Source organism: Perissodus microlepis, chromosome 5, assembly GCF_051167445.1.
Source record: "Perissodus microlepis isolate ML-2025 ecotype Zambia chromosome 5, ASM5116744v1, whole genome shotgun sequence".
NCBI classification, from domain to species: domain Eukaryota; kingdom Metazoa; phylum Chordata; class Actinopteri; order Cichliformes; family Cichlidae; genus Perissodus; species Perissodus microlepis.
The window spans coordinates 19,776,095-19,800,408 of NC_140465.1; the positions used below are offsets into that span (position 1 = coordinate 19,776,095).

The 24,314-nt window shown below is 40.5% G+C and overlaps 4 protein-coding genes across 5 annotated transcripts; 2 read left to right on the forward strand and 2 right to left on the reverse strand.

The window, feature by feature from the left end:
* Positions 1–847: 847 nt before the first annotated feature.
* Positions 848–8,324, forward strand: p4htmb (prolyl 4-hydroxylase, transmembrane b). Its single transcript, XM_084928616.1, has 9 exons — positions 848–1,797; positions 1,882–1,963; positions 2,997–3,187; positions 3,302–3,398; positions 5,153–5,315; positions 5,392–5,577; positions 5,824–5,914; positions 6,086–6,209; positions 7,531–8,324. The coding sequence occupies exons 1-9, from the start codon at positions 1,459–1,461 to the stop codon at positions 7,752–7,754; spliced, it is 1,497 nt and encodes a 498-aa protein (XP_084784742.1). The 5' UTR covers positions 848–1,458; the 3' UTR covers positions 7,755–8,324.
* Positions 7,973–15,366, reverse strand: slc26a6l1 (solute carrier family 26 member 6, like 1). The gene is made up of 19 exons (XM_084927292.1): positions 15,172–15,366; positions 14,945–15,084; positions 14,730–14,840; positions 14,464–14,639; positions 14,204–14,368; positions 13,617–13,769; positions 13,224–13,306; positions 12,972–13,119; positions 12,745–12,858; positions 12,334–12,411; positions 12,137–12,232; positions 11,911–12,017; positions 11,665–11,734; positions 11,496–11,588; positions 11,078–11,188; positions 9,845–10,258; positions 9,491–9,545; positions 8,454–8,768; positions 7,973–7,986 (listed from the first exon to the last, which is right to left on the reverse strand). The coding sequence occupies exons 1-19, from the start codon at positions 15,309–15,311 to the stop codon at positions 7,973–7,975; spliced, it is 2,583 nt and encodes an 860-aa protein (XP_084783418.1). The 5' UTR covers positions 15,312–15,366.
* Positions 14,265–19,779, forward strand: kbtbd12 (kelch repeat and BTB (POZ) domain containing 12). 2 transcript variants are annotated; one of them, XM_084928614.1, is made up of 6 exons: positions 14,265–16,223; positions 16,626–17,702; positions 17,794–18,064; positions 18,244–18,394; positions 18,522–18,719; positions 18,815–19,779. In XM_084928614.1, exons 2-6 carry the CDS (start codon positions 16,630–16,632, stop codon positions 18,982–18,984), a joined length of 1,863 nt encoding a protein of 620 aa, XP_084784740.1. In that variant the 5' UTR covers positions 14,265–16,223; positions 16,626–16,629; the 3' UTR covers positions 18,985–19,779. The 2 variants fall into 2 exon arrangements, with proteins under 2 accessions (XP_084784740.1, XP_084784739.1); XM_084928613.1 differs by having other exon boundaries at positions 14,266–16,223; positions 16,546–17,702.
* A 202-nt stretch (positions 19,780–19,981) lies between these two features.
* Positions 19,982–23,703, reverse strand: iho1 (interactor of HORMAD1 1). Its single transcript, XM_084928617.1, has 8 exons — positions 23,594–23,703; positions 23,328–23,394; positions 22,957–23,095; positions 21,609–21,745; positions 21,481–21,529; positions 21,290–21,374; positions 21,007–21,122; positions 19,982–20,907 (listed from the first exon to the last, which is right to left on the reverse strand). The coding sequence occupies exons 2-8, from the start codon at positions 23,378–23,380 to the stop codon at positions 20,200–20,202; spliced, it is 1,287 nt and encodes a 428-aa protein (XP_084784743.1). The 5' UTR covers positions 23,381–23,394; positions 23,594–23,703; the 3' UTR covers positions 19,982–20,199.
* Between the last annotated feature and the right edge of the window lie 611 nt (positions 23,704–24,314).

Sequence of the window (24,314 nt, forward strand, 5' to 3'; positions counted from 1 at the left end):
CTGTCAGTATTTTGAATCAAAGTACTATACTTTCAAAACTGTTTTCAAATGATGGGCCTACTGCTACTTCAAAATAAAACTACTTTTACTACTACAAGCATTTTTTTCTTCTTCTTCGCTCTGTTTAGGGGTCACTCATTCTCCTCTGTTACACCAACCCTCTGCATGTCCTCCATCCCTACACCCACGTATGAAAGCTTGTTTCCGCCACTAAAAAATGCGATCCATATCCAGTTATTTTCAGTTAATAAGAAAATATCTGGAAATTTCCAGTTACGGTTAGCAGTAGGGGGTTAGTGGGGAAACAAGCTTCGATACATACCACACCCATTGCCCCAGACAAAGTTTTTTTTTTTCATTTTTTTATTTGTAAAACTTCGTATGAAACTTTGAAAACTTCTCTATTAACCTGGAGCAGAAATACTGAGCTGGGTGCACAATAAAGACAAACTTACCTGCTCTCCAGGTTGTAGCTCTTTGAACCAAACAAAGATGGCAGCGGGAAGTGACTAGTTGGCATAAGTACAAAAGCTAAATATCCATTCATTCAATACATTAATTATTAGGATGTTCAATAAATGTTCGTATTACTTATTTATTTACTTAATTATTTTTTGGAAAACTGAGCATCTTATCCTAAATAAGTTGGGATGATTGCTTGATCAGACATCCAAGTTTAGGATAAATGACAGTCCATTCAAAACAAAACTTTATTAAAACCATTACAATACATTCAACATTTAGCCACCTAACACATTGAGACGAGCAAATAAACGCTGGACCTTTTGTAAGCAGAGGCCCTGCCCCGCACTGTGTGGAGATCTTAAAGACGGGGACGTGTTATTGCCGGAGGTCGCCAGAGGTCAGCATTGCACACTGCACATGCTGTTGCTGTCAGCGGGGAGTTGCTGTTACGGCGTGTAAATAAGATCGCAGATTTATTATTTGCAGTCGAAATAAAGCTGATTTTTTTTTTTCTTTTTTGTTGTTGACGGATTTCGTCGGTTTCAGTTGATGCGGGGTCAGCTTTACGGACCGCGTGTGTGAGATGAGTTTCGCAGTGCTTTGGGATGCGCAGTGCGCTTTGCTGACTGGAACTGCTGCAGTGTAAACAAGACTGTCCGAGGCTGCAGCGCTGCTATCTGCACAATAAAACATACACAATTCCGCTCATAGCTGACTTCTAGGCTCAGAAAAGAAGAGCTGTATTTTCGCCGCGAAATATCAGGCATCTTTTTTTTTCCAAAATGCGCAAGGATTTTGGTTAATTTTCTCCAGGGGAAGAAAAAAGAAAACTGGAGCTCTTTAGGGATTTTCTTTCTTTTTAAATGTAATCAAACTAGACATCTGTCACTCGGCACATCTGCTACTTCTGGGGACACGTAAAAGGTTTATCTCGTCGCCTGATTAAACAGATGGACCTTGGCTGCCGAGGACCCAACAACTCCTCCAGCCAAGATGACTGACAACCAGGAAACCCAAGATGCTGCTGCTGAGGACACGTCTCCGTCTGGGAGCGCGACCTTGCCGCTTCGTCAGCCGTGCGAGCGCCTCTCCTGCCACAAGAGCAGCGTGTGCTCCCGCTCCTACTTTGTGGTAGTGATGGTGTTTTTTCATGTTTACATCATTAACGTGATCGCGCTGCTTTTCTACGTGCACTACAACAGTGGGCAGGAAGACGCGAACCGAAGTCGTGATGCTCCCAGCAGCGGCCACCAGCGCCCCGAGTCGCGACGTCCGCCATCGAAAGACGAGCTTCAGCGCGATATTTCTCTGCCACGGATAGAGGGAATAAGGGTGAGTTAGGGTGAGTACTTGAGGATGATGATGATGCATCGCTCCTTCTGTCATCCTCTCACACGCCTTTGATTTCCCTTTCAGGTGGGACATGTCCAGAAGGTGTCACTGGTGTCAGGGAGACTTCACGAGATGAGGACTTTGAGCCTGAAACCGCTTCTTTTTGGTAAGAGGCTGCACAGCCACGTAGCTAAAAGAAGATAAAAATGAAGATCTGCCTCAGATGCCCAAAAGGGGAATAAAAAAAGAAGTGCTGCAGCTTACACTTGGCTACTTTACCTTAACATAACCCAGACTGGGCTGAGTATTGTGCTACATCCAGGACTTCATAAAATAGGCAAGTAAGTCCTAAGGCAACTACTCTATTCAAAGTCGGTCCATTGCACATGGGATGCAATTAGGGTCTCACAGCTGACTGGGTAAAGGGCAGAAATACATCTGTACCTGAAAAACATAATGCATCAGTGCACAGCATGCAGTGGGAATGCTTTGCAAGTATTATGAAGTGGGTGAAATGTAGGCCTGTAGTCATTTGGATTGCTTCCTGATCTATTCACATGTTTTGTTTTGTTTTTATAAGTAATGCGATTTCCTGCAGATTTTAAAGAGCTGACTCAAGGTTGATATAAAAAGATTTGCTGTAGGTTAGCTGGACACTAACTGAACTTTGGTTTGACAATATTTGAAATTTAAATTAATCTGATAGTTGTGTTTTTTTCTTTAATCAAGTAAATTTTGAAAATGTGAGACGCAATATTCAGGATTTCCAAAAGTCAACAAGTCCATCTTTTAAATCAGTCAACAGCTGGTTAAATTCCAGCCTGAGGAATGTAGCCTGACATTATAGAGTGGTACTTGTATGGCATCATTCTACTCAGTTTGAGGACTCCGGTCTCATTCACCCAATCACATTCACACTCATACAGTGCTTCTATCTATACCTAACCACTGTTTTCTAACATTCATGTACATACTACTATTTAATGCAGGAAATTCAGGGTTCTTGCTCAAGGATTCTTTGAATTATGGGGCTCCATCCACCAACCTTCTGACTGACCTTCTTAACCAATTGGTAGATGACCCTTCCTACCACACTTTCTAAGCTACCCCATTAGTTTAAAAAGAGAAGATGAAGAATCAGACAGATAATGCTGTCTTAATTTCCTCCGTAGTGTTTCTTACTTTTTGTGTTTCTGCAGAGATCCCGGGTTTTCTGTCTGTGGATGAGTGCCGTGTGGTGATGCAGCTTGCCCAGCTGAAGGGTCTAATGGAGAGCCAGTTAATGGTACAAGATGGTCAGGAGGAGCTGGCCAGGGAGCTCAATCTCAGCCCAGAGGAGATCTTTAACCTTCTAGATATCAACCAGGATGGACAATTGCAGCTCCATGAGGTGTATGTCAGTTTGTGGACTGAGAGGCATAGTGCGCAACCTGAAGTATTTTTTTGTTACTTTTTGCTTCAGAGGTCTCTAACTCATTCCATCTTAAACACTATGACTCTCCAGATACTGACTCATTCTCGAGTGAGAGATGGCATCTGGCTCACACCAGAGAATCTGCGAGAAATTTATGCTGGGCTCAAAGCTGACAAGGATGGCAATGGTAAGAAATTATCTTAATTAATCATTTCCACCAAGACCTTGTAAAAAAAGATGCAAGGTAATGTGTATTCTGATTTTCCATTGAGAATTTACTTTACCTTGCATCTTTATCTCACGTGTCTCAGTGCAGCCCTTCACATGATTTGCTGTTATTTTCATAGGCTGCAGTGCCTTTGAGCTCTCAGGGCCACAGTAATTACCTCCTTACAAAAACAATGTATTTATGGATAATTTTGAAAAGATTTTAGGTGGCAGCTAAACTTACTTACCTTCTGCTGTACATTTAATTTCTTTTCCAGTACAACGTTTTCAAGCAAGTTTCAGTGCTATATGTCCATGCTAGTAACAATGATGTGATAAGAATCTTAATCAAATATTGAGCTCTATTTAAACATAAAAGAGAGTTAAAGAGGAATTAAAGAGTGTAACTAGCAGAAAAGTGCTGCCAATCAGATGTGTTGATTAAGTGATGTGGTGGGGCGTGGTTTGCCAGCTGCCAGCTGAGAGCTGCAGCCGCGTGTATTAAATTTGGGTCTGAATAACGATCTATGGACTCGCCGTGTGTCAATCACACCACGAGTGATCATCAGCAAGTCTAACCATCTCTGTAAAAGCAGAAGTTTTAGCAGATTTGGAGTATTCAGGTGTTGTCACGGGAAGGTTTGCGACAGGCAGCATGTGGAGCCAAGTGCAGGACTCGACAGACAGACTTATCTGGAAACACATCTTTATTAGCTGGCAAAAGGCTGATTTAACAAAATATAAAGCAGAGCAGAATAGAGCTAGCGCTAGAAAAAAACAAACTGGAAGGAACTAATGCTGACTAACAGATAGCCATAACATTAGGGCATGTATGATAAGGACAAAACAGGGAACTGAGAAAAATGAGGGATAAATACACATAAGAGGTAATTAGGGAGATGGACCACAGGTGAACTAAATCTGACTAACGAGACAGAAATCTATACATAATGCACACTGGACAAGAGACAAAGTAAGACAGGAAATATCACCAACACACACAAACAGACTCAGACTAAGACATGTGAACTTGACCCTGGGACTGAGGAGACAAAGGGATGGAACGTAGAGAGAGAAACATGGGAACAGGAAAGGGGAAAGCACACAGAGCCACACTACAGCTGTATTAACTAGACAAGACAGGGAATGCAGACAGACATGGAGACAGAACACAGGGACCGGACACAGGGACATGACTCGGGAGACAGGGATCACAAAAGGGACTAACATCAACCAAGGAACTGTAATAGAAAAATGGATAAGGATGAAACTGTTCAGAACTAGAACATAAACCACTTCACTAAACCCACAAAGCTCAACACAGTGGGTCATCGACCCATGAACCATGACAGGTGTCCATCTGTCCAAAGCTAAAGCTTGGCTGATACTGAGTCATGCAACAGGACAATGATCTCACTTACACCAACAAATCTACAAAAGGACGGCTGTTAAAGAAAAGAATTAAGATCTTGTAATCGTTCAGTCAAAGTTCAGAGGGTCTGGAGGTAACAGAGGCCTCAGGAGAGCTGTGCAAAAGTTGCAACAAGTTGCAACAAACCTCAGTTAACTGAAGCTACATTACTAAGAAGAGTGTAGAGAATTCTGCCGCAACAATGTGAGACACTGCAGAAAACAATTGCTTCAAGTTATTGCTGTTGCAGGATGTTCTACGAGCTAGAACTCATAGAACTCTGAAAATGTTCATATGACTGTACATCCTCATACTTTGGGTAGGTTTGCTGAGTCTAGAAGAGTTCAGGCTTCTGAGCAACGATGCTTTCCAGCGCTTCCTGTTGCAGCGCGGGGTGAAAAGGAGTCAGCTGGTGAGAAACAGCAGACACACATGGTTGTACCAGGGCAAAGGAGCACACCAGGTCCTCCAAGACATCAAAGAGAGGTAAGAAAGACAAACCGTTACTGGTATTCATCCTGTGCTTACATTTATTTAAAACGTTTCCTTTCACTTGTCAAAGGGTGATTCGCCTCACTCGACTCCCACCCACATTAGTGGATCTTAGTGAACCTCTTCAGGTGGTTCGCTATGAGGAGGGGGGACATTACCATGCCCACCACGACAGTGGCCCGGTCTACCCTGAAACAGCCTGTACACACACACGCCTTGCTGCAAATGCTTCTACTCCTTTTGAAACGTCTTGCAGGTGAGAACCTAGAAGCAGCACTTCTTAACAAATATATCCACGTTTGTTCACATATGAATTCATCTGTCTGACATCATTACTGAACTACTCACTGTTGCTCCATTGTGACAGCTGGCATGCTAGTTTGTGTGACTCAACATTATCTTGCAAAAAATTGTGCACGCTTGTTGTTTGTGTGTGTGTTTGTGTGCTGTTTGCTTGCACTATACATGTGTGTGTCAATTTAAATCTGTGTTGCACACTTAGGTACATCACAGTTCTCTTCTACCTGAATTCTGTTGATGGGGGCGGGGAGACCGCATTCCCAGTGGCAGACAACAGGACCTATGATGAAGTGGTGCGTAATAGTCAGGAAAATGGTCAGGAAATGTGTGCAAAGTGTCCTGCAAACGTATTGTGTACGTTCTGCGCATGTGTTTCATAACTGTGGTGACTCACACATATGTCAGCAACTGCACGAGTATGACATCAGGCAAGCTATGTGACTGATTTTGAACATGTGTTTCAGTCTCTCATACACAATGACGTGGATCTTTTGGACACCAGAAGGAATTGTGACAAAAGTAACCTGAGGGTGAAGCCGACCAAAGGGACCGCTGTTTTCTGGTACAACTACCTTTCTGATGGAAGAGGTGGGTAAATGAAAGACAAATTTCCAGTAAAAAAGCAAAAAGAAAATGCAGCAAACCAAACTGCGTATTATTTTCATTACGTATTTCCAGTACACAGATTGTGTACCAGCATTCAAATAAAATGGTTATGAATGACCTCATTCATAACCAGTGCAGGTACATAAATTTGTAGTTTTTGTACCTGATTTTGTTTTCTACTCTCTGAACAAATTTAGAAATGGCTCAGACCATAATATTAACAAATGACAATGATCTGGTCTCGCAGAATTTAAATATACATCTTAAAAATACTACTACCTACTATTTTTACTACTACCCTACTAATAATGATTGATTAGGTAATCAAATTAATATTTTTTGCTATTGTTAATGCTTTTTCCTTAACTTTGATGTCCAAGCTTCTTTGTTGCCTTAGTAGTGCAAGCTTCTATCTTACAGCATTGTCCCGCTTTCACCTACTCACATCAAGATAAACATGTTTCCATATAAAGGGAAATTCGTAATATACACATAGGATGCAGATTCCACTGGACTGTTGATTTAAATTGATTCAAATTCCCAAACATTTGCATGTGATGTGAAAAAAATTGGACAGTGCACACATTTGTGAATCCAGTAATTTTGTGCAGGGTGAAAAAGTTTCTGTGCACATTAGCGAATGAATCTCGATGTGTAATTTGCTTTTTTTTTTCTATGAAAAGAAATTCATAATCTTAGTAAGTGTTAGATAAGCCTAAAAATCCATCCTAAGAGCTTACATAGACTCAGTATTTCTTGGAAATCAGTGCATACCAACAGTGTTAACATGTTTACAATGTTAGATTTGCATGCAAACTTTTGAGACTAAACAGTGAATAGAGGCTGTTGATATTGATGGTTAACTGTGATATATGATTGGTTGGTTTGTTGTCATAGAAACATATATAGGAGACATATATCTCATGGTGATGTTAGATCAAAGTGAAGAATACAGTAGATACAATGTCAGGGATTCATGAATGTCTTTACCACAGTTGACTTTGACTTTGGTGTCAATAGGTAGAAGTAGATGAAAAAATAATGGACTTATGTACAGTCCTGATAGTTGATCAAATTGTTTACGCAATTAAAAGTTAAATGAGATCAAGAAAATATTAGAACTGTTGTTTTGGAGCCTAATAACGTAGATTTAAAAATTCATGTTAATACAGTGATAAATCTAATCTGAACTGCTCTGGTTGCCACCAAAGTGTCAGTATGTTAATGTAAATTTGATTTTTAAATTAAAATAGTTAAAGGATGTTTTTAGTCAAAGGAAAAAAAACACATTTTTTCTCATTAGGTTGGGTGGGGGAACAGGACGAATACGCTCTGCATGGAGGTTGTATGGTCACCCATGGCACTAAGTGGGTTGCCAATAAATGGATCAACATTGATCCGGATTACCAGAGGCAGGTTCGCTATCAGCAGTTGGTGTTACAACAGCCAGAAGATGAAGAAGATGACGATGAAGATCTGACTATGAACACAGGAATACAGAGTCCTAGCATCCATCAAGACTTGTAGCTTATCTGCCAAATAATTCAAATAAGAAATCCCAGCCTTCCTCAGTCCTGTGCACAATGTTTTTGGTAACACCGTTTGTGGCCAGTATGTAGGGACAAGATTTATTCAGGGAATGAGGTCACAGTGGGTTTATGCAACAGTAAAGAGATGTTTTGTTGTTATATTTTTTTGCTTGGATATTGCTATCCTGTTATTTTTATCTACCAAAACCTCGTGTGTCAGAAGTATTGCACTAGAAACACAGTCAAGGAGTTGCAATTTTAAAAGCTTTTCTTTGCATGCGTCAGATGTGCAACAATTGCACTTGAAAACTGAAAACAAAAACCTTTCAGTGTTCTACCTTCTTATTGCTGCCATTACCAAAAAATAGGCTCACACACTGTCAGTGTGATGCATGTTGCCTTTGTTTTTCTCCCTTGAATTCATCGGTACCTTTTCCATGTGGAATGCACAATACATGAAATGCACAAGATATCTTCCAGATTTCATTTTATTTATTATGTATTTATTTTTGAATGCACTCTCACTCTCCCACATTGAATAAAATAAAGTGAGCTCTTCTGTCTTGAACATTAGTCTTTCTTTTATATAAGTTAAATAAAAAAAACTGTATGAAAATGAAGGAGACACCCTTATCACACAGTGGGATAGCTCAGAAAGTAATAAATTGATATTGCATAAATTCATTATTCCTTCTACTCAACGTTTTTCCACGTGTTTGCATGAAGGCCTTAAAGTTTCGTGCTGGTATGCAGCTCCTGTAATCAAAAAAGTGTTTTAAATATTTAATCGTCAGCCATAACATATCCATACCCACACGGATGAAAGTTGTGTTTGAAAATGAAACCTGAATGTTGGCTGGACGTACCACTGACGGCTCATATCTTGGGATGGTTGTCGCTCCACGGTGGTTTAGACAGTGGAGCACAGCGTCGTGTACGGAGGCAAAAAGACGTCTCTTCGTTATTTTCTCAGAGAAGAAGTCACCATGCTCTAATTGTTCCACCACAGAGGCTGCAAACAAAAGAGTCTATGAGTGAATTATCACCACCATAAAGTGCAGCACAATAGAGGTGGGAATCACCATACATCCCACGATACGATATTATCACAATATTTAACTCACGATACGATATTATTGCAATTTTTTTTAAATATTTTGCGATATTCAGATTCTGTACATAAAGGTAAACGTTATCAATATTCATTTTATCTAATATCAAAGTCTCGCACTCAGTCTTTCTCTCATTTCAGTCAGTTTTATTGTTGACAAACTGAACGGTTTGTATTACAGTCTAGTCCAACTTAACTGAATGCAACCATCTGGTACAATTATAGTTATTCTGAACTATGCAATTTATGAAAACTATGCAGCCCATTCAGCAACTGAAGAATTTGAAAGTAAATTAAAACAAAATATAATTTTACATTAAATAAAAAAGTTTTAAACTTAATTAAAATAAAACATGTCTTAAATTAAAATAAGTAAACTGTCATGTTTATTGCTGCCAAAAAAAAAGTTAAACACATTTGGACAGTGAAGGATTCTTGCTCAGAAAAAGGATCAACATGCTCTGAAGTCAGAGCACAAAAACCTTTTTTGTAACAAAATATCGATTTCTGCTGTCCCTGTATCGATACATTATTAGCAAACAAAATATCACGATACTACACAGTATCGATTTTTTCCCCCACCCCTACAGCACAATACACCTGCAGCAGCAGTATTCACTTACCTTGACAACCAGCCATGTAGACATCTACATCAATCTCACTGAAGTCCTGGAAAATCTGTCGATATAATGAACCTCTGTTATTTCAATAATTTATATCAGAATGGATCTTCAGGGTCAATTTTGCTGTGACAAGCTATGAATCTATTACAGAAAACTGCATTTTAGACACCGGCATTCGAAAAGTATGCTGCTCTGTGTCTATATTTGACATTGCTATTTAAAAACAACCTTGAATGCTGTAAAATGTTTTTCCCTGAATTATCTTAAAGTCTTATGGTTTTGTTCCAAGCTTTTAAAACAGCATAAAATGTGTGGGTATTTCACTCGTGAAATAATTGCCTGCTTATCACTTACATTTTTCATGGTCTTGATAGCCACTGTGTCAATGAAGTTAGCTGTGGAGAGGTCAAGAATGATGGAATGAATATCCCAGGTCCATTTGCCCAGGGAACCCAGAGAGATTCGCTCAAGATCTTGGCTCAAGGTGTCCTCACTGCTTGAACCCAGAGTGGTGGTGTCCCCATCCTGCAGCTCAGACATCCATCCTAAGCTGGTGCAATCTGGATCTCCTCCTTTGAGGTATTCCCATCTACCGTCTGGTGTTCGGGGAGTGGTTGGGATGACAAACACTGTCCCGTTTTCCCTCTCACTCCCACCCTGCTCGTCCTCCACTATAACGGTCCCGTCTATGGATGTGTCTCTCCAACAGCCACCCTCTTCCTCCACAGAGAACTCTGAAAGTTGTCTAGCTGCCCTCTGTGCTCGTCTCTTAGGAGTTGGATATAAAGGAAATTATTGTTAATATAGCTGTGAAGGTTTTAGGTTTAGAGGAGTTGGGCTACTGATGGCCCACATCTATCATTATTCTTTCGACTGCTCCCTTTAGAGGTCACCACAGTGGATCATCTGTCTCCATCTCACCCTACCTGCAGCATCCTCTTCTATTACACCAACCCTCTGCATGTCCTCCTTCAGTATATCCATGGATCTTCCTCTTTTTCTTCTGCCTGGCACCTCCATCCTCAACACTGTGTTCAGCATATCCACCATCCCTCCTATGGACATCTCCAAACCGTCTCAGCCTTGTCACTCTTACCTTGTCTCCAATACCACTCAACTAGAACAACACCTCTAATATACTATATATAATCCTGTCCATTCTGGCCACTTCGAGTGATCATTTCCAGCTCTGCCACCTATAAATTGGCCTCCTGTCTTTTTTGTCAGCTCCAAATCGTGCATCATAGCATGTTTCACTACGTCTTAAACCTTCCTTCTCACTTTTTCTGCTGACCTTCTGTCTCAAATCACCTCTGACATTCATCTCCGTCCTGCCTGCACTCTTTCGCATCTGTGTGACTCATATTATGTAGAGGACATATACTGGGTAAACTGGGAAAAGGTTGTTGAGGTGGAGCTGCCAGGCAGGAGAAAAAGAAAAAAGGCCCAAAAAGGAGGCTTTTGGATGTGGTGAGAGATGACATGTATGTGGTTTGCATAAGAGAGGAAGATGCAGTGGGCGAGAAGAGATGCTGCAGTGACCCCTAAAGAGAGCAGCTGAAAGGAGAATAAGATACTGAACAGTACTTCTCTCTTGGCCTGCCTCTTTGCCCGTCTCTCAGCCCGTCTTTCTCTTCGTTTCTGTTTAGCCTCCTGCCTCCTTTTGTAGATAATCATTTTGCTGATGTTAAGCCCACTCTGAAAACAGGAAGAAGAATAAAATATAGGATGAGGATAACATAAATTTAAGAATACGAAACATGAAAAATGCTCACAAAAAAGGGTAGGGATCTGTAATTGTCTGGTTTTATGTTCTCAAACTGCTTTTGTCATGTGTGATAATAAATGATTGGAATTGGGACTGACAGGGTCATTTTGGTGATGCATTTCTTTTTCCACTGTGCAAGACGATTTGATTATTGATCAAGAAAATAGTGAATGATCAGACTATTCAAGAGATAAAGTCACAAGTTGCAGTCGTGGGCTTGATATCATTCTTACAGACCTTTTCTTTCAGTGCTTCCAGGTAGAGATCAGCATTGGCGAAATAAACTGTTGCAGATGAGCGGAATATAGTAACACCTGGAATCCCTCTCGCCTGTCAAACACAGAGACATCATTAATTATTTGGCAGTCAAGGGAGACAAGCTTTTACTCATGGCTTTCTGTCTCACCTCTCTGTGCATTTCTATATCCACATAGAGCTCTGTACCTGGAATGTTTCCCAGAACAGAGTATGTCGGCCTGAGAAAAGAAATAAGAACACTTAATATATGTGCACATTATGTTTGCATACAGCCAATTTGTCTAATCTGGCAAATCCTGCAGTCTAACATCTTGTCCCTAATGCTGCATCTCACAAACAGCATGACTGACAGACTGCAGAGTGAATTGCTACGATGAGGTGAGAGGTGTCTTACAGCTGAGTCCTGAAGATAACCGTAAACAAAGCAAACGTGACGGATGCTGCCAGACCCAGGTCCAGATTGAGGAGCAATGTTGATACCCAGGTGACCAACCAAACCACCTATGAGACACAGAGTTACACTGCATTATCCCGTTCCTGTGACAATTATTGTGAAACTCTGTAACTACATTTCAATATGATTTAAAATGATACACGATCACAATTTGTTATCCTCTCACCAGGTCGATCTTGCTGCTCCTCCACAGTGTAACGATGTCATAGTACTGCTTGAACATCCCTTTCAAATTTACAAACACAACTGCTGATAGGACGGCCTAAAGCAACAAGAATAGTCAGGAATATGGTCAGAAATGCCAGAAAATCTGTAAAGCATCATGAAAACAGTAAAGACAGGCAGGTCATAGCGCAATCTGACCTTTGGCAGTTCCTGGAACAGTGTCCCAAGTTTAAGTATGGTCACTAACACAATTAGAGATGAGGCAACTCCAGCCATCTGCATAAACAACACAAAGATATGACAGCATGTGTGTAATACATATATTCCTAACATTTAGCAGTCCCCAAACAACTATTTGATTGCTTCTTGTCTCCATTTAGCTTTGGGTTTGCATAATAACTAAACATCATAAATGTCAAATTTCTGGTTTACTATTCTTTTTTTTTTTCTTTTTTTTAAATTAAGGTACTCAACTAGGACATATTTGTAGCCAGTTTGCTGTACAGCTCTCGCACATGCAGCACTTTTTTGGAATGACTTTGGCTTGTGATGTAACGCTTATTTCTAGGCTGCCTCTGTGTAAAGTTTTAACTTCAGGTGCTCACTCACTTGTGTTTTGACCCCAGTTGTGTCTTGTATTAGACTTCGAGACATAGAGGAGCAGACAGAGAAGCACTGAAAGAAGCCTCCAACTGTATTACTCAGACCCAGCGCCACAAGCTCCTGTGACAGGGTGGAGACAAAGACACACAATTTGGAGAGAAAAAGATGAAAATAACAGATTTTTACTGAATGTAGAAAAAGTCATGGATTATTTGTTGTAAGGTCTTATTCACCTGGTTACTGTCCACCTTGTATCCATGTTTTAGTGCAAATGTTTTTCCGAGGGAAATAGTTATGGCGTATCCAACAATGGCCAGTGCAAAAGCATCACCGATAACTTCTCCGAAAAGACTCACATCTGGTACACTGGGGGAGCTTAAACTGGTGCACAGGTGGAGGATATGAAGGAAACCAGTTAATTCTAACATTCTCGAAAAATGACTTAAGCAAAATGACAGCAGTAGAAGATAAAGTTAAATGCATACCCACTAGGAATTTCTCCAACAACTGAAATTGTGTAGTTGGTGTTCAAGTGGGCATAGGAGGATATCAGTGTCCCTGCCACAATCTAAAATGATCACAGCAAACACAGATGTCACAAACATAAAGGTGCAAAGCTAAATTTCGCAGCACATGTCTACCTTAAAAATCAATCATTAAAATTCAGTCATTCGTATGACTAAATAGATGATGTGCACTTAATTATTAGCCATAATCTTTTGCCATGAAGTGCAAAAAGAGAGCGGCCCCTACGGTGCTGCTGATTCAGCTGCTCTTTTCCACTGTGTCTGTGCTTTTTCAGCACCGCTACATCAGCACAGAGCACAGAGGTGATAACCTAAAGAGCAGCCAGAGAGGGTCTCCTCCGGTCAACTTACCGTGATAAGCTCCACTGGGATGGGAACTGGCAGCTTTGAGCTGAGAAATGAGTTGAGCTCCTTGGCTGCAATTAGAAGCACTATAGTCACAACGCTGACCAGCAGTGTGGGAAGATGAGTGTTTGGCAGCAAAGAGCAAACATCCTTCAGAGTCTGTAAATTTTTTTAAAAGTAGGAGGTGGTTATAGATTTAAGCTATATCTCTATCTATCTATCTATCTATCTATCTATCTATCTATCTATCTATCTATCTATCTATCTATCTATCTATCTATCTATCTATCTATCTATCTATCTATCTATCTATCTATCTATCTATAAAGTTATATAAAGTGACATAAAAGTGACATTGTACTGATTTTGCTCATATTAAGTCACGAGTACAGAATGGTGTCTTTAACAAGCCGTATTGCCTGCATAGGTAGAAATCAAACTATGACAGATAACTGATTTCAGATTATCACATGCCTTGTAGTTAACTCTGGAACCACTCAAGTTGTTCCAACACATGTAAAAGAATAAGGTCAGGACTGTTTTATTAACAGAAACACAGAGAGCACTTACTTACAATACTTCATAGTACTCACATACACCAATGACAGCGGACCACTAAATCGCGTAGGGGAAACTCCAAAGATGTACTTCAGTTGTGCCACCACAGCATGAGCTGCTGCAGCTGTTGTGTAAGCTCGCACCAGAGGTTCAGACAAATATGTCCCCACAAATCCAAATTTTACCACGCCCAGTAGCACCTGTAAATGCAAAATTTTCAGTACGTATGTGTTAATGCAGCTGTAATAGGCAAATAGGGTGTTATTGTTTTCTGAGATGTTCCAGGTTTGCAAACCTGAATAAGTCCTCCTAGCACAGTAGTAGCTGCTGCCACTTGCACCCTGTATGAGTCCCTGGCAGTCACATCTACCTCTGCAGTGATGTTGGTCCCATTCGCTTTCTGGAAATCTACATCCGGAGCAAGTCTTTCTGTCACACTACCCACCATGATGCTGAGCACCGTAAATGTGCCTGAACACAATAAAACATAGCAACTCGTGTGATTACAACAGTTACCACAGCTGTCATGGCATAGTGTATGTCTCCCATTTGCATCACTACCTATGGAAACATGGCGTGATGTTCCAAAAAAGAAGTAGACCAGTGCTGGGTAGAGCGATGAGTAGAGGCCAAATACAGGAGGTAAAGAAGCCAGTAATGCATATGCCATACCTGTAGACGGCAGATGTTTTCTTACACCAGCTGACAGACAGGTATGTTTAAGGAGCTATGCTATTTGAATACAACTGGCAAGTCATACTAAAATATTCCCATACCTTGTGGCAGGTGCATTATACCCACACTAATCCCGGAGATGAGGTCTGGCATGCCGTAGTCCCAGACTGAGTACTTGGGGAGCCAGTATATCACAGGCACTCTCCTCACTATACTTTGCTTGAGGTAAGGTACGTTGCATCTGGGAGGAATTTGAAGAATTCAAGAAGAAGAACTGTGAAAATCTTTGTGCTGTAGAGCTGCTGGTAGGTATTCTTTAGGACCTTACCTTAAGGAATTCTTTAGCTGCTCACTTAGAGAAGAGTGGATATCAGCATAGGATTTCCTCTGTGTTACCTCTTCCAGTTTCAGTTCATCAAGCACATCCCTCTCCACTCTGAATCTCTCAGATCTGCGTGCTGACTCCATCTGTCTAACTCTGTCTAAGTACAAAGATTCTTTCTGACTGCAAGCGTGCAACCAAAAGCAGATGCCGGAGAAGTGTTGTGGAAGCAGCAACTGCATCTGCATATGTACACCATATTGCCTAATGGTTAACTACAGCCAGGATATTGTGGGCAGAGCTATTACAAAGATAGTGGACCGGATGAAGCAAAATATGTAATTATGTGCTGAAAATAGAAAAAGGTTAACTCAGTGATCATGTGTTTCCATTCATGTTGTTTTATTTTTTCCATTCAGCAACAAAACTGAAGCTAATGAAGCATGAACAGTCATTTTAAACCCAGCGTACCCAGGTAACTATTTAATGAAGTCAAAGTGACAAAATCAAACGTGGGTTCTTTTAAAGCTTTATGTCCCTTTTTATGAGAAAGTCTGATTTCTGAAGCTTGTGCACACACAGTATGCACTGGGTCTTTAAGAGAACACGGTCATGAAATCTGAATCCAAACTCAGAGCAACATCTCATGCATTTCAGAGCGGCATGCATGTAACCAGGGCAAACAACCTGGAAAGAATTAGCGCAAATGGTGGGCAATTTAATTCTGATGAGTGAAATTATGAATGACAACATAAAATATAATAACAGTTATTGTTGTGACTGCTTTAAAACCTTCTCTTCAAGGATCACTCAAAACCTTCTGACCCACTTGTTGTCTGCCACAACACTATCTATTTTTGGGTTACCAGCTCAGAGGGCAGCAGCAGAGGAGGGGGTACATATCTTTGCCACGCATTTGCTCAGGCCTCTCTCACCCCACTGACTGTGACATTCGGCAACATCAACAACACATGTAGCCTGTTTAAAAACAGATATGCACTGGTCTTTTTAGACTGAAGACGGTCTTTTTAGTACGCCAAGAGGAGCTGATGCATTTGGTAAGACTGATTTTTTTAAAGGGAATAAATGCTGCAGTATGTGTCTGCTGTCATAGTGATCTGTTACAGTGTGCATGTTACTCTGCTTCTACACTTCTATATGTTGATCTATATATTGTACACAAAGGCTAATCTGAAAATGTCATCATGTCATGATGGTGGTGAAAATATAAGGCACTGCTTACAGTCTCTTTTAGACTGTACTGATCTTAACTGAAACATTACTTCCTTTTTATCCACATAAGCTTCACTCTATCATGCACCAGTGAAACATCGGGAGTGACAACCTTTAATTCTGTGTGCATTTTCTTCTGTTTTTCAGAAAAAGCCTCATTAGTTGTTCAGGGTGTATAAAACCTCCTGTTTAAATTTGTAAATAACATTTTCACTGACGTTTTGAAGCATAATGGATCTTACTGCTAAACATGGGCTGCTGCTGCTCGCCCAGCTGAGGAAGATGAGGGACGCTGAGCATCTGACAGATGTGGTGCTGGTTGCTGAGGGCGTCAGCTTTCCCTGTCACAGAGTTGTCCTGTCCGCCTTCAGCCCATACTTCCGTGTTATGTTCACCTGTGGCCTGCGTGAGTGCAACAACAGAGAGATATTCCTGCGCGACACTCCTGCAGACAGCCTGGCCCTCCTCTTGAACTACATGTACTGCTCAGATCTTCCTCTCACTAATGGCAACGTACAAGGCATCTCCATAGCAGCTTTTCTTCTGCAGATGGATGATGTCTTCAGTCGCTGTCAGCTGCACATGATGGAGAACATGGATGCTTCCAATTGCCTCGGTGTATATTACTTTGCCCGTGACCTCGGTGCAGAGGAACTGGCTGACCAAGCTCAGCGCTTCCTGAGGCAGCACTTTGTCCAAATGTGCCAGAATGAGGAGGTCTTGGAGTTGGAGGCCCATCAGCTTGGAAAGCTTCTGTCATCTGACGATCTGAATGTGTCTCGGGAAGAAACCATTCTGGATGTGGTCCTTCAGTGGGTCAAACACAGTACCCTGGTGGATGGAGAGGTACGTGTTCGGCATCTCCCAGAGCTCCTGCGGAAGGTCCGTCTGCCACTGATAAACCCCGACTACTTAAGAGAAGCAATAAAGAGAAACACAGCCCTGCTGGCTGATGCTGAGTGTCTGGAGATTATGAACGAAGGACTGGAGGCCACGGCTTTGCATCCCGCGGCTGCACCACGCAAACTAAAGCTGCGTTATGGCATGGAGACCACAGATCTGTTGCTCTGTATTGGCAATGACAGTGGCGGTATCAGGTCAAGGTATGGCAGCTATGCTGAGCGCAGCTTTTGCTTTGCACCGTCCACAGGGCGAATTTATTACATCACCTCACCTCGCTACGGAGAGGCTCTGGGGTATGTGTGTGCTGGAGTTGTGACTGAAAGAAATGACATCATTGTAGCAGGAGAGGCAAGTGCTCGCAGAATGGCCCGACAGAAAGACACCAGTGTTGAAATCTGCAGGTAAGAAAAGATATCTGACAGCACTTGACTGATTTGCCTTTGGTTATCCCACATACAGAAGATACTAAATGTTGCCAGATTTGATTTCCAGGTACATGGTGGAGGCCCAGGGAAGCTGGGAGCACCTGACATCAGCAGAGTACCGTGATTCTTATGCTCTGGCGTCACTGGGAGACACTCTATACTTGCTGGGTGGCCAGATGAAGCTGAAGAACCAGTTTCTCATCACAAACTGTGTGGAACGCTGGTCTCTGCAGGGTGGACCCTGGCGGAGCGCAGCACCCCTTCCTATGCCTTTGGCTTGTCACAGCGTGGTCAGAATGAAAGATCGCCTTTATGTGGTGGGCGGTCGAACCCCACAGGTGAGGCAAAATAAAAGAAATCACTTTCCAGCTATTTAAACACATTCACTTTAAGTCTTATAAACTAAAGATACTTCTTTTACACATTGAAGGAGAGCTCTTACTGTGTCCCTATGTGACCCTTCTCTGACTGCACCTGCTCTGCTTTGTCATATCATTGCTCCCCTTCGACCTTCCAGTCATACCGGATGGATGAGGAGCCCGACTATCTTAGTAACCGCCTCTTGGAGTATGATCCAAACACAAACAAATGGACAGAGCTTTGTCCCATGAAATACTCAAAGTACCGCTGCAGTGCTGTAGTACTCAATGGAGAAATTTATGTGATGGGTAAGATTAATTATTTTGTTAAGCTGCCAATACATTTGAAGGAATTTTATTAGTGCCATTATGGTGGCCGTCCTCTTTGAACTGCACTGATTTTTGTCTTTGGGAATGTTGCCAAATTCTTTCTCAGGTGGTATTGGTTGTGAGGGTGTGGACCGTGGACAATCCCGTCACTGTCTCAACGCTGTGGAGATTTACAACCCAGATGGAGATTATTGGAGGGATGGACCTCCTCTGCCATGTTCCCAGCTTTCACTGCGTACCAACGCCTCCAATGCTGGTGTTGTGGGAGGAAAGATTTATGTTTGTGGATATTACAAAGGAGCAGGTAATGAAAAAGTATCCATACCTATTATGCATAAAATATTTAGCTTTTTTCCCCCCTGTGACTCTATTTCCACTCTGTGTTTTAACTATCCTTAGATCGCCATGATGACATAACAAAGGACATTCTGGAGCTAGACCCATGGGAGAACCGGTGGACTGCAGTGGCTCGGCGTGCTTTAATGCATGACAACTATGACGTCTGCTTAGTGGCAAATCTCAACCCAAGGGGACTCGTATCCCCACCTGCAGACTTAGTAAAGCTGTGACAGTACTGTCAGTCAGATCAAAGTCTGCGAAGGAGAATTAGTGAAGGAAATTAATCATTAATGCACTTATTGCACAGCTTATGGCAATCACTTTTTTCAAGCAAGAAAGCTCTTAGTACTCTGCATGAAAGAGACGTCTATGGTTAATTGCTTGGTTGCACACCGGGAAGTAGGAAAGCAATTTGTAAATACAATATATTTGTTGCTTCTTAATGTGTTGTGTAACAACTGCAAAGCGGATTATCCCAAACCTGCAGCTGTGTAGTATATCTGGAGTGTTATTAGCAGCTCCAGGAAAGGATTTTCTTTGAGGGATATGTGATTATAATAGTGGACTTCACACTTTGATAAAAAAAAATTATAGCAAAATTCTGGCACTCGGCCTGTTTTTGACAGGAAAAAGATTTTTCAAGACAACCATGCTGAAGTTTGAAGCCACTTAAAAAAGTTATTGTTTTTTAAATTAAAGCACATTCATATTTATTGAACATGTTCTTTTAAGTGCAGTGTAAATGGCAAGTAAGGAAAAAATGAACAGTTTACCATAAATTACATATTTACATATGTAAATTACATAATTCTAATGGCTAAAATCAATGTAGGTGTAGAGGAGTGATTATTTAGTAACCACCACTCCTGTGTTCTAAGAGCCCAGTGCAAGTTGAACATGTTTAAAGATGCACTGAATAAAGCTGCAGTAAACTTGGTCATGTGTGTGTCTGGACAGACGAGGGCAATATTTCTTCTTTCTTTAGAAACTTGGATGATTCTTGCTCTAAAAAAATGGTTATTAAATGCATAAAATTGAAAAGAAAGAAAATCATGCTAAAACACACCCTGGGTCTTACAGATGTTTGTGCCAGTTTATTAAATGTCAATAATCTCTTTCTCAGACTGGGGGTCTCTGATGCACTTTCCACCTGAATAGCTGTGCAATTAGGCTTCCTGGCTGCTTTTCTGCTCTGGTTCTGGTTTATATATATATATAAAATAAAAAAAAGAAATGATAAGGTCAACAATTTTAATGCTTTGTGTACAACACAGTGCTCAGTTTTTTTTACAGCTCTTTCACAAAGACAAAAGGGAACACATTTCCAAGAGAACACAGGTCAGAACTAATAAATACAAATAATAAATATAGATATACTTTTAGTCTTTTCTCCTCTATGCTCTGAAAATAAATAAAGAACACATTTTGGCACCTTTAATTATTCTTTAAAAGTCTAATTCAGAATCAAACAGCTGCCACAAGCTTCCTGGTTGTACAGTGGAGCCCTGCTCTGCTGACAGCTTCTCTAAGATGGGGTCTATTTCTGTGAGGCACACGGAGCTGCTGCTGTCCTGAGACCAGAAGCTCAGAGGCGTGATGAAACAACCTTCAGTTTCACTGGATCTCCTCTCCTTGTTAAGTGGCACCAGACTGCCTGGACTGACACTGTCCTTGCTGCTCACCGTGCTCATGTCACAGCTCTCAGGTTTCTGCTGTTTGTTCACGAGAGGTTGACGGTTTTCATCCGAGACTGCACCCTTACTCCTCTGTGACAAAACCAGGGGTCTCTTTTTGGGCCTTCTTTGTCTCTGAGTGAATTTCTGCTTTCCAGCGAGGTGGCTGCGATTATGACGGGGAACTTCAACCTGATGTTGTTCAGCGTTGTATGATGCACATGTAACCTGTGTGCCTTCAAGCTTGCTATTGTGCAGGATGCTGGACACTGACTCCTCTGGTGCTGGTGACGTCTGCATGGTGTTATCCATCACTCCCTCAGAGCGGGGTTTGGACAAGTGCTCTGAGAGTAAGGCGCTGAGCAGCTTCAGGGCCTCTTCGAGCATGTGTCCTTGTCTTCCCTGTTCCTCTCTCAGACCCTCCAGACTACTTTTTAAGTTCTGCAGATGTGAGTCAAGCTCTGCTACAGTGTCTCCATTCTACAGGGTATAAATGAACAGTTATACTCCTCACTCATCAGAAACATTGCCAATTAAATCTCATTTCAAAATAAAGAACACAACAGACAACATCTTCACCTTTTGCACTGTTTCCTTAAGTTGTGTCATCACATCCTGTTGGGAGTCCATATTATTTACCAAAGTCTTAAACTGCTGGGAGATGTGGCCCTGATGATTGTCCAAATTATTTTGCACTGGGATGAACAAATAAAAACATTAAACACAGAATAAAAATGACAACAGCGTTAGAAGTGGATTGCTGCTCGGCAAGCAGCACCATCTGCTGGTGTTAATATTTCCTTTTCAATACATCAACTTAACCATGTTTTATAAACACACACAATTCGACAAGGAAACTTACATGTTGATGTGAAACTGTCAATTTTTTCAGAAACTATTTGGCACACTGCTGCGTTTCTCTCAGTGCCAGCAACCAGCTGTTGAATCTGAAAAGAGAAGTAGTTTTGATTTTTTTGTTTTCAAATTAAAAACATTTTAAAGAGAAGGTAATCTGAATTTGAATAACTAGAATCAGTTTACGTTATCACTTACATTGCTAAGTGTTTCTCTGATATGCTGGCATTCTTTGGCTAAGTGATCACTGTTAAAGCAAAAAGTGGGGGAAAAAAAGGTTACGTAGGGATTTAGAGTTGCATATTTGAAATGACAAAAAGACGCACCTGTCCTTTTTTTCTTTTGCCTTTTTCTTGTCTTCTTCAAATTTACCCAGTATTCCTGAAGTTCTGGCTTTATCCTTCAAGTCTCCAAGGAGGAGAGGCTTGGTGTGATAACTGCTTGAAAACTTTGGGTCACTCCCCTAAACAGAGACAAAATACAAATGTTAGGAAAGCAAGAATTATTTAATATGTTTGTATGTGCGCGCTTATGATCCCATTAGTTTTTGTCACACACATAAACAGCTTTTATGGCATTGGAAATTCAGAAATGCTTATTTTTCATACAACGAACACCTACTCATTTCTTTACCATATTGTCTTTGTCATTTAAATATTTAAATATTTGACATTAATGTAAAAAAGGGCTAAGCTTTAACAATTTACAGGTAGAGTTAATTGGCTTTGGAAAAATCCAAATTACAGACAAGAGTTAAAACTAAATAAGAGCATGCTAGAAATTAACACAGTATTGCAAATGAAAAGAGGAGAGCTGCAGCTCTATAAAAAGAGAATAATTAGCTGAATGAAAACAGGTGATCTGACTGGGGAATTGGGTTAACAGTAATAAGTGTGATGAAACAAAGACAGTAAAACGCACAGTGGTTTCATGGAGGAAATATGTAAAGAAGGGCTACAGTCAAAGACCTGTAAATGTTAGTACAAGTGGGAGCCAAAGTTATAGATTTGGTTGAGTATGTAGTTTCAAGACTGTATAATATACACAAAGAAAATGCAAACCATTACTACGATATTTGCCTCGTCGTTAGCCCTTTTGTGAAGTTAACAGGGTGGAGGGAAAAATCAATACAGCATTGTATTGCGATTTTGATAGAGACACCAAATACTAATATTTTATTAAATAAATTTAAATATTCTTGGAATACTATGAACAAGAGCACTCATCTACTGAAATAACATCAGGTGAGATCTAACTGATTGCCAACATGTTGCCATCAGTGTGAATGAGTCTTTGTCAATGAGCACAATTCGAGGGGACTTGACTCAACTGGCCGCCAGCTGACTGTAGTCTAGTTATATTCCCATAGAACAGAAAGGCTGGTGAGCACAAATAACCACAAAAAAAATATCCAAAGTGAGATCACTTGTATTGGATAAAATAGACATTTACAAAGTTTAACTGTGAGGAATAATTTGCGTTCAAAAAAAGGTGACAAATTGCAAAGTAAATTATTGCAGTACTCCAACGTTAAAAATTGCAATAATATCATATCCTCATTGAAGTATTGTAATAATATCATATCATGGGGTGTTTGGTTATTCCCATTTCTAATGCTTGGCTTTGCATTTCGTAACCAAGAACCATCTGCAAGGTGAACATGGGAAATCCTACCTCTTGTGAACTTTGCTGGGAAGTTCTGGAGGACAAACTCATATCCTGAGATGTGCTCTGAGAATTTTCATGCCAAAACTGAGACTCAAAGAAGATCTGAGAGTCTGACAAACTGGAGAAACCACTGGTAGATGCATTTCTGTTTGCATTTTCATCCCCATGAAGTGTAACAATAGAGAAGAAAACACAAACACAGTCAAATTATGTAGCAAAACCATTTAGTAACCTTTTTTTAAAAAAAATTGTGTTTACATGTGTTTACATGAAAAACTTCAAATGTTTTTAGAATTAAAGGGAAAATAGCAATGTATGTCAATAACAACAGAGATTAAAAAAAGAAAAGAAATCGTGTAGTGGCACATTTTAATTACCTTCTTCCAGTTGGGATATTTAGCATTTCCTTTATATTTCTTATATGATTCATTGCTCTTTGGTTATCTGTTTGTAAAGATAATAAGTTAGCCACAGTCTCATCTAACTGTCATATTAGCAGTACAGTAGCTGACAGGTAGATATTAGCAAGTTGTTCACAGCTAGAAAATCAATAAAGGCCTTCAGTAAAAAGTAATCTTGTTAACGTTAGCGTGTATAGATGTTATATCAGTAATTCACCACTGAAATATATTATTTAAATTACCTCACAGTTCTTACAGATGTGATTATTGATAGCTAGCTGTGTGAAACGTAATTAAAACTCCCGCCGTCTGCAGAGGCTGCGCTGCGTTCAGTGGCCGTCGGAATGTGTCCTACTGCAACACACCTGAAAAAAATTAGTAGGTCATTATTAGTAAGACTATCGAACTTGATTGTATGCTGAGGTGGCAGTTCAGCCATTTGATTTATGTTACAGCAGCTCATGAGTGAATGAACATGGTGCAATAAAAAGTACTTTTAGAAGTACATTTTCCAAACACATTTCCTTACATTTATGTAAATTTACTTGAGTAGGGTTAGGGGTTGCCACCTCAGCATGCAGTAAAGTTCTATAGAGTCTTGCTAATGACCTACTGATTTTATTGAGGTGTGTTGCTGCAGGGACACCGGTCCTTGAGAAAGTTTTTCTTATCATACAGAGATGCTTTATCAATCCAAGTATTTATTGACATGCCTTGCTCACCCACCCATGGATCTATCGGCATTTATTTTCAAACATCTGCAGAAATTAGATTAAAGATAAAAGCAATACAACAAGCTAAACAGGACTGTAAAGTGGTCCATTATTATTAAATGAATTATTACTAACACACTATTGTTTTGTACTTTGTTTAAAAAATTTCAGTTACTCTGTAAATCCTGTGAAAATATTTGAGTGTTCAAAACTGCAATTTATAATTTCCAAACCCTCGCAAATTCAAGAG